The sequence below is a fragment of the Molossus molossus genome, unplaced genomic scaffold (assembly GCF_014108415.1).
Source record: "Molossus molossus isolate mMolMol1 unplaced genomic scaffold, mMolMol1.p scaffold_m16_p_15, whole genome shotgun sequence".
Lineage (NCBI taxonomy): Eukaryota > Metazoa > Chordata > Mammalia > Chiroptera > Molossidae > Molossus > Molossus molossus.
The window spans coordinates 50022926-50037519 of NW_023425350.1; the positions used below are offsets into that span (position 1 = coordinate 50022926).

Genomic DNA, 14594 nt, shown 5'->3' on the forward strand with positions numbered 1-14594 from the left:
AGTTTAAAAGTGGCCGGTTTATTTTTAAATGAAATGGAATCTTGCATTTAAATTTTGATTACCTTGCTCAACTCCCAAAGGGTCCTTGTTCAAATTTCTGCCTAAATGAACTTCAAAAGAAAAGAATAAAAACATAATTCTAGAAGTGTTTTCACTCCTGGGTGAATTCCTTTCACAGTTAGTCTTTTCATATTTAGAAGTAGAATTTATTCACAATGTTAGTAAAAGGGTGAGGAATTTCTTTACACCTAAAGACTGTTAAACCATAAATGTCAAATTCTAAGATTTTGGAACAAAATCACTCAGAGTTCACATAATTACTTCAGTGGAATATACTCACACTTAGAGCCCAACATCATAGAATTACAGAATCAGTGGAGACACTGGGATGAAGATTTAAAGAACAAATCCGTGGAAAAGAAATAATACTCCTAAAAAAAAAACCCATCTGCACAGAATAACTGGACATTCTTTTTTGGACAAAAAGTGCAAAATTAAATTCATATGTTCTTAATTGTGCCTTTGGAGATTAAAGTAGAAAACTATTTGGTGGTCAGGTCGGGACTGAAGGCAGAGAGCAATAGAAATCGTACTCATTGGAGTATTATATTCCCTGACATCTTACATTTCTAGCTGTAGAGGCTGCTCATCATTTTGGGGCTCTACCCTCCCTAGGAAAGCCACACTTCATTCCCAGCCCAACCCTCTCACCGTTTCAGTTCTGTCATTCGTAATTAAAAGGGTTCAGACAAATTCTGACTTCTGAGATTAGCAAACCCAGCTGCAATGAGGAACTTTCTCATGCTTATGCTCTCGGTTTGGTTTCAATAGAAATATACCTCCCTCTGCTGGAAGCCCTTTAGCATCGCCCAGCTCTCCAGGATGGTGCCGCAGAAACAGCTTCCAAGTCACTCTTCAAAGTACATGCTGTTTGGCCTTACTCAAGTTACTTTGCTTCTGCGAGCCTCAATTTTTGCATCTTTAAAATATTAATGTTAAGCCCCGGCGGCTGTTGGTTGGGTGTTGTTCCGTGCATCAAAAGGTTGCTGGTTCGATTCCCGGTCAGGCCACATGCCTGGGATGTGGGCTCCATGCCCGGTAGGGGGCTTGCAGGAGGTAGCCAATCAATGTTAGGCTCTCACACTGATGTTTCTCTCTCTCCTCCTCCCTTTCTCTCTCTAAAAATCAATAAAAATATTTTTAAAATATTAATGTTAAAAAAACTACCTTTTGAGATTGTTTGATGAGTTAATTTGCCATGAAAAAGGTACTTAATCAGTGGAAGATATTATAAGACAATTTTAAGAAAGAAAGCCAGCCTGTTCCTCAGGTTTTTCAAACTGATTAAATATTTAAAAACACTGGAAATTCCAATAATCTTGCCTCTTTTACAAACTGTGTATACTTAGTATGTTATTTTTTTTCTATGACTTAGAGAATTCCTCCCATATTATACTACCCACTCAGGTTTCCAGATGCTAATGGCTCAGTCTGATAAATGTACAGTTCATGCTAAGCCATACCAAAATTTATCGTGTGTTCCAAAACTTTCCTTTCAGTGTAGACCGTGATCATAGCTCATAACTTATTATATAAAGAATTATTTATATGTTACAAAAACCATACTAAAAATTATTCAATAACTTGTAAAAGTAATACTTAAAATTGATTGGTGTGACCCAATATTTAAAAGTCGTAAGTGAGCCCTGGCTGGTTTTGCTCAGTGGTTAGAGCATCAGCCCGTGGACCAGAGAGTCCCAGGTTTGGTTCCTGCTAAGGGCACGTATCTTGGTTGCAGTTTGTCCCTGGTCCTGTTGGGTTTGTGTGGGTGGCGGCCACTTGATGTCTCTCTCTCACATCAATGTTTCTCTCTCTCTTCCTCCCTCCCTCCCACTCTATCTGAAGATAAATGCAAAAATGTCCGGGTGAAGATAAAAAAAAAGTCATAAATGATATAAATGTATTTTCAAGTATTTATTTAAAAAATCAAGCAAAATATTTCTACTTTCTTCCTTTTCTCTTATAGCTTTAGAGAAGACTAGAACAATTATTCATATATTAGCATTAATATCAAGCATACCACATATCTTATGAGTTTTACATTCATTCAATACTTGTCTACTAACAATATAGTAAATTATTTTTGTTATATATTCTGGGTAGAATTAAAATAAATAATACAGAAATAATTTAATAAATCTTTATGAAATACCTACTATTTTCCAGGCTTTGGCAACACAAAAATAAATAAATGCTACCTGCCATTATGAAGCTCACAGTCTAAAGGGGAAGACAGACAGATAAAATAGACAATTTAAAGTACTATGACAGCTTTGAGAGTGGTATGTAAAAAGAACTACTAGGAACCTTAAGAGGTACACTTAATCCAGAATGGTAGAAGTTAGGGATGGTTTCCAGATCAAAATGATACGTTTTACAAAAGAGATTGCCAAGAAAGGAATTAACGGTGGGTGATAGGAACAACACTCCTAAAGAGGAGGTTGACAAACAGTCTTAGAAATTGGACTGTGTGATTGTTAAGGCCTCTTCCAACTCTAAGAAGATAAGAGACAATCAATCATCACCCGATTGATCTAACACAGGGAAGTTGTAGAGTATGGGGCATCTTTCTGATATTTTCCTATTTGTTAAATACTGGTTTCCTGGATTCTTATTTTTCATGCTATAAAGCACAGTTTAAGAAGAAAATCCCATACTAATTAAAATGCTTTGTAGATACCTACTATGGTGCTGGCTACAGATTCAGAATGAACAAGCTGGTATAGTGAATACTATATCACCTACTTTTACGAAAAAGAGAACAAAAGTTAAATTAAAGGTTCCTGGAAAGCTATAAACGTTAACAGAGTCAGCTATTTAGTGTTCTCTGAAACAATATTTTTCTTTCTTTTAAATGTGGAGGAAAAAAAGGAGCTGTCCTTCGTCTTGATCATCTATGAGTAGTACACTAGATGGCGCTATTTGGCTGTCAGAAAGAGAGTTTTGCTAAGAAAGATGGGATGGCAGCTCTGGTGGTAATAAAATGTTCTGAAAACTTTCCATAACTTTTCAGTCCCTGAGAGCAATTCCAAGTCTGTAGTCAAGTAATGGGAACCTTAATCTGACAAGTTTTAGCCCTTTGGTCAGATTAATTTGAAACTAAACCACAAATTTAGCACATTTTAAAAATGGTTTCAACGTTTAACAATTCAATCTAATTTAACTGAAATGGATATTTTAAAGTTACTGAAATATAAATTTATTATACATTTAAACATACTGCAATTAATTTCATTTAGGTAATCTTCATATGAGCCTAGTTATGGCTACTATTTAATGATCTCTAAGACAGTTTCTTCAAATGTTTTCCTGAATTTTTGAATTATCATTAAGCAGAAAATACCAAACTCTCTTATCATTGAAGTACGACAATACACTAACACAAATACATGAAACAATACATTTTGGAATCATTCTACTGGTACATTATGTCTTATATAAAAAGTATTGCATGATTTTCCCACATAACAGTAAAACCAGAAAAATATTTTTGACTAAAGTGCCAAGTAAAAAAAAAGCTTGACTTTTACAACATGTACTACATAGTAGTCTTTTACATGTTAAACATTTAAAAAAGGTGAACAAAAAATGGATGGATAAAAATATATCTTTTGCAACCTAAGAGTCATCTTAGTTTTAGACTCTCCTGGTTATGAGATCTGTTTGTGATTGGGTCTTTCCATTTCGACTTCCAGAATTTCCCCCCACGTTTCTGCATCCATCGGGCACATGATTGCTTCTGGTAGGTTATCAGGGGAACATATGTTGCTGTATCTGCCACTTAGCCAGTGAAGTTTCACTTGACTCTTCTGGTAATTCCTCAATAGTGTGTCCTGAAAGAGCCAAACCAGTATCATCACAGAAGGCTGCTGCCTGGTGAGTTGAATTTGTTTGAAACCAGAGAAGCTGATTGACAGGGATGAAAAGCAGATTAAGTATTTATATTGATATACATATATACTACTAAATTTGTGTGTGTGTGTGCAGATATATATGTGTATATATATATATACATACATACAGTGTGAACTGCAGAGTTTGCTAGGGGTTTTGGATAATGTGAAAAGAAGAAGCCACTTTCCTTCTGGTTAACAGAGGAAAATGCCCAAATTCAAGATTTTAAAAATGTTAAAGGATGGATGATAGACAGCGTAGTTTGCAGGAAAAGAATAATAACTCAACTTTAAGTTCAAAAGCCAACACACTCTGTATGTCATTCTGTATATGAAATCCTACCTCATCCAAGCAGAAAGTAGAGTTTGGTTCAAACCTACATTTTGTAAAGAACACTGTAGACCACAAAAATTAAACTTACCTTGAAGGAATAACCACTTTTTTGATCATCATCTATTTCTCGTTTGCACACAGCTCTTAGAGCCAAGCAATGAGGTTTCCATAAGGAGTCATTGTCTTTTGTTATGTCATACCACCTCCTGCATGTCATTGAAGCCCTGCACAAACTCTGCATGTCCAGCGAACTGAAAATTTGTCGAATAACTTCTTCAGGCAGCCGTTCAAAAAAGTTATTTTGACTATTCTCAGCATCCACAGAGTTCAGTTCTATGTCAGAAACTCTTGAATTGTGGTTCCTCTCGGAGTTATTCTGCATAGCTTGATGTTTTAGTTAATTATCCTCACAGGTAACCTAAAAGGCAGAGTTTAATCTTAGTCTCTTTAGATCAGAGTATAGGTCCTACACTGAGCCAGCTAACTTTCTGGGAATGGTTTGAAAATCTTGAGCTGTTCAACCTGTAAAATGGGGTCAATAATGCTCCTCTAATGTATGTTCTTGCTAGGATTAACAGGGGTAAGTGTGAATCATCTAGCTCACATCTAAACTGCACATTGGAGGCACTCAACAAATGTTACTTCTCTTCTTCTTTTTAATATTGTTAGTAAATAGGCTTGTTACTAAATATTTATCTTTCTGCTTGCTCCCAAAGAACATTATCTAAAAACGAGAAGTGAACCCTGGCCGGTTTGACTGAGTGGTTAGAGCATCGATCTGTGGTCCAGAGAGACCCGGGTTTGGTTCCCGCTAAGGGCGTGTACCTTGGTTGCAGTTTGTCCCCGGCCCTGATTGGTAACCACTTGATGTGTCCCTTTCACATCAATGTTTCTCTCCCCTCTCTCTCTCTCCCTCCCACTCTATCTGAACAAAAAATGGAAAAAAATGTCCTCGGGTCAGGATAAAAAAAAAAATGTTTAAAATAAAAAATAAAAATAAAAAAGAAAAAGAAAAGTGATTCTTCATAGACTATAATTTATTGAGTTTAGTAGAAATGCCTATTGTGAGAACACATTCTAAGTATTTATTGAAAATGTACATGAATCAATTCTTTTAAGGTCCTGAAAACTCATTGTCTGTGGGAACTGATGATTAAGTTCTTCCTCTACAATTTGTGAATTAATTATAAACCTGATGGACATTTAGTAGTTTATATAAGAATTGTTTACCTACTTGTATCTAACGGGTAGGTGCTCACATTGGACACAAACACTATCTGAAATGGACAAGAGGTTGAAGTCAGGGTTACAATGACACAAAGTCTCAAATATTCAATTCACTGGTAATATTAGTGTCTTAGAAATGTACTCCTGAAGCTATCCTACTTGCACAGTTAATTATGAGCCAAGGGTAAAAGCAACAGGGCTATGGACCAACAGTGACTACCCACTGTAAACAATGTTTATTATTCAGATAGGTATAGTATGTGACTAAAGATTGGGGTGGTGGCCTGGGCCGGTGTGGCTCAGTAGATTGAGGGTCATCCCCTGGACTGGGAGGTCTCAGTTCAATTCTCAGTCAGGCACATGCCCAGGTTACTGGCTCCATCCCCAGTAGGGGGTATGCAGGAGGCAGTCAATCAGTGTTTCTCACATCAATGTTTCTTTCTCTCTCACCCTCTCTCTCTAAAAAAAAAAAAAAAAAAATCAGTAAAAACATATTTAAAAAAAAAGAATGGGGTAGTGAACACAGACCATAATATACAGATCATGTATGATAGAACTGTACCTCAGAAACCTATATACTTTTATTATCCAATGTCACCCCAATAAAGTCAATAAAAATAAACAACAAATTTTGTACTATTAATTTTATCACCAATTCCTATATTGGAAGTGTTTTATATAAATGTAATTATAAATTAAACTAATGCATAGGTAAAGACTTTTTTTTCCTTACTGGAAAAAAAGAAAAAAAGTCCGGTTTCAGCTGATTTACTTAAGGTGCATGGTACAGGCTTCCAAAATCAGTTGAAAGCATGGAGCTATTTTTGCATATAAAGACAGTATATACTTACTTAAAATCAGTTTATTCCATTTTGCACTTCCTTTTATAATAGGGAGTGATGGTATCAGAGGATGGGTTTGAGATACAGCTACGGTACATACTTCTTTTAACTTAGCTCATAACAATTCCTCCTTCTAGATCAGCTACTCACCTATATGTTTCTGGATTTACCAAGACCACAGTTGTTTCCATTCGTTTGGTTGTTTATGATCCAAATTAACTATGGTGGTTAGAATTTTAATCCCCGTGTTCAGCAGAGGACCTCCTCTTGAGGGTTTGGGGAAGTAAGAAAGCAAAGTGGTAAAAACAAGTTCGTGAGTCAACCGCAAGCTTTTGCCACGAACCTCCCACTTCTCACCATCAATACAAACCAAAGCTAAACTACCATGGTCATGAAAAGGATCTCATAGTAGAAGAGCATTACTATTTGTTTGTTCCTACTTCCACGATCTAACTGGGGAATAAAATGCTCCTTCTCGTTAGCTACTCAACAAGAGTCAGAAGAAGGCTTTTGGATTTAACAGTCGGGGGTGCCTTGGTGAGGTTCCTAAAATCCCACTAGGCATATTTCTTCTAAATCCAGTTTTGCCTGGAAGCCTGAAAAACTATCCCCTTCCCACCTCTTCTTTACGAAGCAAACTTTGCCGAATTACCTCTCAAGTGAGGGAAGGGTCGCCCCCTTCCAGGTGTCACACACAGGGAGCTGGATCGGGAGGCAGGACAGAGCAAGCCGCGGGCGCCTGCCGGCTCTCGGGAGCCCCAACCTTGGCCAGACGCCGCAAATGGGAAGGAATGAATGACCCCGCGTCCCATCTGAGCCACCCCTCTCGCGTGCCCCGCGCAGGCTGCAGCAGCCAGAACTGAAAGAACACGGGGCACTGACAAATCAACAACAACAACAACTCTGAGCACCGACTGTCACTTCAGCTCTGCGCTGCAGAGCGGACGCCGCGCCGGTGCGAGGGCCGCGCCGCCTAGACTGACAGCCGCACGCCGACTGGAAGGGAAAGGAAGCCCTCCTACCTGCTGGAACCAGCCGGCTGCTCCTCCTGCGATTTAAATCCTCCGGCCACTGAGTGCTTTTCCATAATCCTTCGGGTCTCGCCCACTCTGGCCCCGCCTGGCTGATTTGGGTTCCGCGCAAGCGTAGAGAGCAGCGCGCGCTGCCTTGTGGGATTGGTAGTTTCACTGGGGCGTCCCCGCCGCGCCAGGGAGGGCGAGGAGCAGGCTGTGGACTACAAGGTCCGGTGTCCTCCAGACAGGTGGGCGGTGAGGGGGGAGGGGGTGGGCTTACCCGGGGCATTTAAACAATAGTTGGGAGTTGGTGAGAGGGGGGAATCCCTGATTGCGTCACTGGTCGGAGTGGAGTGGAGGGGCGGGGCCGGGAACGCGTCGCTCAGATCGCTGAGGCCCCTGCTGCGCGAGGACCTGACACACCCCAGCAGATCTTAGCTCCCCTCCCCCTGTGTTTTTCCGGGGCGCCCTGTGTAGGCCCCGAGAGTGTCTCTGGAAGGCGGAAACGGCTGCGGGGGCCGTCTCCTTGCGAAGGAGCCTGATCCTCGCCGCCATGTCCGGGGTCTTTGAGCTGCAGCCGCAGGACGGCGGCCCCCGGGTGGCCCTGGCGCCCGGGGAGACGGTGATCGGCCGCGGGCCGCTGCTGGGAGTAAGTGTGGCAGAGGGCTCGGCCGGACCGCGAGAGCCGTGCAGCGAACGTTGTGCCTGCATCCGAGGCCCTTTCCCGTCCCGACCTCCTCCCGCCTCGCCAGCCATGTCTGGGGCTTAGAAGTTTGGGGGCAGCACGTTGTTCACTCAACTTTAATCAACTCACAAACGTTTCCCTTATGTTACCTTTTAAAAGCACTAACTTGTGTTATCATCGTTATAATCTTATCTGGGCGGTCGGCAAACTATGTCCTTGGGTCCGAATCAAGCCTGTTTTGGTGAGGGCCCGCGTACGAAGAATGGCCCTTAAGTTTTAATATGTAAAAAAAAAAAAAAAGAGTTTTAATATGTAAAATGTAAACAAACGACAGACCTTTTAGCCTTTCTGGGAGAAAGGTTGTTCTCCAGGGGTTGTGGATATTGTCTCTTGGCCTGACAAGCCACAATATTTACAGTAGTATCTGGCCTGTTATAGAAAAAAAAAATTGCCAATCCCTGACCTTATATATTCTAGAATAATTTCTTTTACCCTTTTGGCCTCTTTTGTGGGACTGAATGGCCTTACTTTTACTGTAATAGTCTTTTTCAGTTATATCAGTAGCTAACCCTTATGTAGCCTGTAGTGTTCCAGGCATACCAAGTTCTTTAATCCTTTAAAAACCATGTGAGTTAGGTGCTCTTATTATCCTCATTGTTCAGATGAGAAAATCGAGGCCTCACGTAAGCCTTTGGATACGTAGTGGCACTAAGTTATTTCATCTCTGCCCTCTTTGGGATGTTTAGGAATTAGAAAATTGGTCTGTTGCATTCTGGAATTTTGTAGCTCTCTCTCTAAATATGTACATGCATATTGTTTTATTAACAGTCAACATTTCTGTTTTAGTGCCCACTTTTGTGCAACACATTCTGTAGACTCTAGCACTGTGAGGCATACAAATATGAACGAGACATGGGTCACTGTCCTCTAGTTTTCTCTTGGACTGTGGAGACAAACCTGTGTGCGTGAGGAAGTAATGAGTGTGGATTGTTATCCTAGTTAACCTCCAGTGTCTAAATGGAACCATTGGTATCAGCCGTAGAACCCTTCTCCAAGCAGGAAAAGGAGTGGTAATTCAAAGTTGTGACATGGAAGTCAGCCCTAAAGGGGTGTGGTGTGTGTGTGTGTGTACATATATGTATATGTAGTAAGGTTAATTAAGAAAGTTGAAATTCACCTGTTGTTTTTATTTTACTGGCAAGTAATTACTTAAGTGTTTAAATAACAGTGTTACTTTTCTCTACAATTTATTAGGGTATACAAACATTTGAGGAAAATACCTGGAGGTTTGGCCTCCATCTCCCCTTTTCTTTCCTTTTCCTTCTTCCCTAATTATTCCCCCTTTCCCCTCCCCTTCCTCTCCCCTTCCCCTCCCCCTCCCCTCCTCCTCCCCTCCCCCTCCTTTTCTCCTTCTCCCCTCCCCTCCTCCTCCCCTCCTTCTCTCCTCCTCCTCCTTCCCTCCCCTCCACCCCCTCCTCCCCTCCCCCTCCTCCCCTCCCCCTCCCCTCCTCCTCCTCCCCTCCCCCTCCTTCTCTCCTCCTCCTCCCTCCCCCCTCCTCCCCTCCCCCTCCCCTCCTCCTCCTCCCCTCCCCCTCCTTCTCTCCTCCTCCTCCCTCCCCCCTCCTCCCCTCCCCCTCCCCTCCTCCTCCTCCCCTCCCCTCCTTTTCTCCTTCTCCCCCTCACTTCCCCCTCCCCCTCTCCTCCTCCTCCTTCCCTCCCCTCCACCCCCTCCTCCCCTCCCCCTCCCTTCCTCCTCCTCTCCCCCTCCTTTTCTCCTTCTCCCCCTCCCCTCCTCCACCCCTCCCCCTCCTTCTCTCCTCCTCCTCCTTCCCTCCCCTCCACCCCCTCCTCCCCTCCCCCTCCCTTCCTCCTCCTCTCCCCCTCCTTTTCTCCTTCTCCCCCTCCCCTCCTCCACCCCTCCCCCTCCTTCTCTCCTCCTCCTCCTTCCCTCCCCTCCACCCCCTCCTCCCCTCCCTCTCCTCCTACTCCTCTCCCCTCCTCCTATCCTCCTCCGTCCCCTCCCCCTCCCCTTTCCCTCCTCCCCTCCCCCTCTCCTCCTCCTCCTCTCCCCTCCTTCTACCTCCCCCTCCTCTCACCTCCTCCACCCCTCCCCGTCCTCCTTCTCCCTCCCCCTCTCCTTCCCCTCCTCCTTCCCCCTCCCCTTCCCCTCATCCTCCCCTCCCCCTCTCCTCCTCCTCCTCTCCCCTCCCCCTCCTCCTTCCTCCTCCTCCCCTCCCCCTCCTGTTCCCCTCTCCCTCCCCTCCCCTCTCCCTCCCCCTCCCCTCCCCCTCTTCCTTCCTCCTCCCCCTCCCCCTCTTCTCCTTCTTCCCCCTCCCCCTCCCCTTCCTCTCCTCCTTCCCCCTCCCCCTCCCCTCCCCCTCTTCCTTCCCCCTCTCCCTCCCCCTCCTCCTTCCCCCTCCCCCTCCCCCTCCCCTCCTCCTTCCCCCTCCCCCCTCTCCCCCCAACTCCTCCCTTTCCCTCCTCCTCCCCTCCCCTCCTCCTCCTGTCCCCCTCCTCCTCACCTCCCTCTCCTCCTCCAATACCCCTCCTCCTCCAATACCCCTCCTCCTCCCCTCCCCTTCCTCCTCCCCTCCCTCTCCTCCTCCCTTTCCCTTCCCCTCCCCCCTCCTTCCCCCACCTCCTTCCCTCCCCCTCCCCCTCCCTCCTCTCCCTCCCTCTTCCTCTTTCCTTCCCTTTCTTCCTCCTCTCCCCCTCCCCTCTTCTTTCCCCTCTCCCTCCTCTATCTCTCCCCTCCTCCTTCCTCTCCCTCCCCCCTCCTCCTCCCCTCTCCCTCTCCCTCTCTCTGTTAGAAACTTAGCAGAGTATGTGCTTTATTTATAAATCTTTTAATGGGTGACTAATGAGCTTTGATTTGCTTAATAATTTGTATCACCAGCATAGAGTACTGTGGATCTAGTTAAAAAACATGAATTTTAGGCCTATGTTTTATAAACATGTAACAGGTTACAGACACTTCATTATTTATAGCTTGATCCTTTGTGCTATAGGTTTGTTATTGTACAACGAGCCTGTTTGGTTTGTGGTTTTGAAAATGGTAAGGAGTAGAAAGTTAGTCATTACCTTTTTTTTTTTTTTTAAGCAAAATCCAGTGGTGGGATTATATTGCCAAGTTTGGCAGGTATTCATCAGGAAGTTCATTTTAAATTTGTATCTATATGAAATGATTAATAATAGGATGATTTTTAAAACTCATTTAACTAGCCATATTGTTTTGGAGACAAGTTTCACAAAACTTTATGACCACACAAGCTTCAAGGTTTATAATTTCAATGTGTAAAATAGTCTTGGTGATAAAACAGCTTGACAGCAAGAATGTCTATGTCTTCACAGTGGTAGGAAAACATATATAACAGAGCAGAGTGAGATTTACTTTCTGTGCCCTTTGCTTTAGTGTGAGTCATCAGTGAACTCAAAGTCTTTGTTTACATCACTAGATTGGAATTATATTTCATGATATGTACAAATTAAAAGGTTTTACAGCAGGATGAATCTCCAGGGAATTAACCTGGGTGAAAATAGCCAATCCCAAAGGTTACATATTGTATTTAATTTACTTAACATTATTGTAATGACAAAATTGTAAAATTAGAGAACAGATTAGTGGTTGCAGGGGTTAAAAAGGGGGGGAGCAGCAGGAGGGAATGGGTATGGTTATAAAACAGCAACAGTGGGGATTTTGTGCTGATGGAAGTGTTTGTATCTCAACCTTATCAGTATCAGTATCTGATTGTGATTATGTACTATAGTTTTGCAAGATGTTAATTCTGGTAAACTGGGGAAATGGTATGAGAGGAAACTGGGGAAATGGTATGAGAGATCTTTCTGTATTACATATTGTAACTAAATGGGAATCTATAACTGTCTTAAACAAAATTAATTAGAAAAAGGATTTACAGTACAGCATCTCAAACAACACAGTACCTTTAGGTCAAAGTATTTGCTTTATGATTTTTCTTCTACGAAAGATGATTAGTTATTATATTCTTAAATGAAAACCACTGCTTTTGATTTCAAATTGTTCTTATTCTGTTTTGAAAGCAGGAATTAGATGACATTCTTGAGTTATATGGCATTCCTTTATGATCTATTTTCCTCCAACGAAATAGGACAGTGCCAGATATCTATCTAGTGAGACTTCCTAAGAGTAAATCTACTGCTTTAGTTAAGAAGAGAAGAGGCCCCCAGTTGGGGATGGGGGGAGTCATGGACTTTAATGTAGACTCTTCTAGTGGCATCAGTTCAGCACTTGTCTGAATGCTGTTAAGTGTCCCACAAAGTTCACACAAAGTAACTGCGCCCTGTTCTGGCAAGTCTGTACTTGTTGCACAGTCTCACCTGAAATGCGAGTCCTACCTCGTCCAACAAGGCTTACCTCTAGGGATGTGCCAAGCACTACCAGCTGCTGGGTTTTGCTCCTCCCTCGCTTAATTACTGAGCCCAGTACAATCTCTAGCACATAGTGGGTCTTCAACACCTGATGTCTTCCTTCCTGTTGGATTCTCAACCCCTCACTCTTCCAGTCCTCAAGAAGAATCCATTTGTAACTTAGGGTAAAAAGGAAATAGAGTTTGGAAGTGAATTTTACCAAAGAAGCAATGCTACCAGTTGTTAAAACTTAAGGAGCAACATTCACAATGTTACCATTTTTCCTATTTTTTTTTTTTTTACTAATATTTTAGTAAATTCAGAAAATAGTGGATGAATATTCTGGGGTGGGCAAGAGTAAGTTTACAGTTATAATACGAATAAATAATACAATAACAATACAAGAAGAAACTCTTGTGTTTTGTGTACTCACAACTGTTGACCTACTTTTACGAACCCCTGTATACTATAGTCAGATGGGAAGGATGAAAGAGAAACAAGTCCTTGCTCTCAAGCAGCTTCAAGTTTAATCGGTATGAGAGACACAGAAGCAAGTAATTAAATGGGTTCCAACCTCAAATGGGACTGGAGCCAGGCAGGCAACTTGAGTGAGTGAATGGGGAGGAAGTAAGATAAACAACATAGGGACAATGATGAATGACAGTGGTGTCATAAATGACTACTCCTTCAATATGTCAGTGATGTATCGAGCTCACTGTGAAGTGCTAGAATTTCGATAGGTGGAGAGTGGGTGGTAGGAGGGAAGATTCCTTCAGACTAAATAAATGTATGATTTGAGACTCTAAGGTTTGAAACTGGAGGCACACTGGGTAATTGGATTAAGTGCTGGCTAGGCTCCTGGGATAATATATCAGTAATCCCGTTTAACTTTTACAGCCATTAGTTTTACAGTATTTATTAGTTTTATTATTGTTTTAAAATAGGCTTTATTTTGTTGAATAGTTTCAGGTTTACTGGAGAATTGAGTGGAAACTACAGAGTCCCACCTACCATCTGCCCCAACTGTCAGCATTCTGTACCACAGTGGTATGGTCTGTGAACTTATATTGATATGTCATTATTGCCCAAAGTCCATAGTTTACCCTAGGGTTCACTCTTGGTGTACATTCTGTGGGTTTTGACAAATATGTAATGACCTGTGTCCACCATTATAGCATCACAGAATAGTCTCACTGTCCTGAAAATCTGTTCATTCTTCCTTTCCCTCCCAGCCCCTGGCAACTACTGAACCTTTTACTGTCTCTATAGTTTTATCTTTTGCAAAATATCATACAGTTGGAATCAAATAGTATGCATATGCAGACCTTCAGATTGGCTTCCTTTACTTAGTAATATGTACTTAAGGTTCCTTGTCTTTTCATGGCTTTTTAGTGATGAGTAATATTCCATTGTCTGGATGTTCCACAGTCTATCCGTTTACCTGCTGAAGGACATTATGGTTACCTCCAAGTTTGGCAGTTATGACTAAAGCTGTTATAAACATCTATGTGTAGCATTTAGGGTGGACATAAGTTTTCAGTTCATTTGGGTAAATACTGAGTGCTTGTTGGACTGTATGGTAAGAATATGTTTAGTTTTGTAAGAAACTGCCAACTGTCTTCCAAAGTGGCTGTACCATTTTACATTTCCACCCGCAGTGACTGAGAGCTCCAAATCTTCATCAGAATTTGATATTGTCAGTGTTTTGGATTTGGACCGTTCTAATAGGTATGAAGTGAATTATTTTTCATATATATATAGGTGTGTGTATACACACACACACACACATATAATCATCTGCCATGTACTACTGCTCAACCCGAATATGCCATCTTTTCATATGCCTCTATATTTCTGTTCTAGCTCCTTTTTCTGATAATGTGGTTCTGTAGGTAGTATCTGGATGTCTGTGTTTCTAAAAGCTTTGAAGATGATTCTGTTGTGAAATCAGAGTTCGAAACCGCTTCTAGACACACTATGATGAATACTTGGCAGAGAGTAGGTCTTTAAGAAAAGTCTGCTGTAAAAATTGAACTGCTATTTGACCCAGTGATCCCACTTCTAGGAATATACATTAAGAAGCCTGAAACACCAATCAGAAAGAATATATGTACCCCTATGTTCATAGCAGCACTATTTACAATAGCTAAGATC

At 42.1% G+C, this 14594-nt stretch overlaps 2 protein-coding genes across 9 annotated transcripts in view; one reads left to right on the forward strand and one right to left on the reverse strand.

Moving 5' to 3' along the window:
• Positions 1-2084: 2084 nt before the first annotated feature.
• FBXO48 (F-box protein 48) lies at positions 2085-7479 on the reverse strand. 6 transcript variants are annotated; one of them, XM_036262742.1, is made up of 5 exons: positions 7379-7479; positions 6507-6622; positions 5522-5564; positions 4376-4705; positions 2085-3893 (listed from the first exon to the last, which is right to left on the reverse strand). In XM_036262742.1, the coding sequence occupies exons 4-5, from the start codon at positions 4667-4669 to the stop codon at positions 3711-3713; spliced, it is 477 nt and encodes a 158-aa protein (XP_036118635.1). In that variant the 5' UTR covers positions 4670-4705; positions 5522-5564; positions 6507-6622; positions 7379-7479; the 3' UTR covers positions 2085-3710. The 6 variants fall into 6 exon arrangements, with proteins under 6 accessions (XP_036118635.1, XP_036118632.1, XP_036118633.1 ...); XM_036262739.1 differs by having other exon boundaries at positions 6507-7215; positions 7379-7452; XM_036262740.1 differs by having other exon boundaries at positions 6507-7119; positions 7379-7446.
• Positions 7480-7907: 428 nt separating this feature from the next.
• Positions 7908-14594, forward strand: part of APLF (aprataxin and PNKP like factor) — an 83060-nt gene continuing 76373 nt past the window's right edge. For 2 of the 3 annotated variants that reach the window (XM_036262735.1, XM_036262737.1), the window contains exon 1: positions 7908-8018. In XM_036262735.1, coding sequence (XP_036118628.1) covers positions 7923-8018 — 96 coding nt within the window. In that variant the 5' untranslated portion in view covers positions 7908-7922. Of the gene's footprint in view, positions 8019-14098; positions 14169-14594 lie in introns of those variants that run through there. The other variant, XM_036262738.1, reaches the window with a different exon arrangement.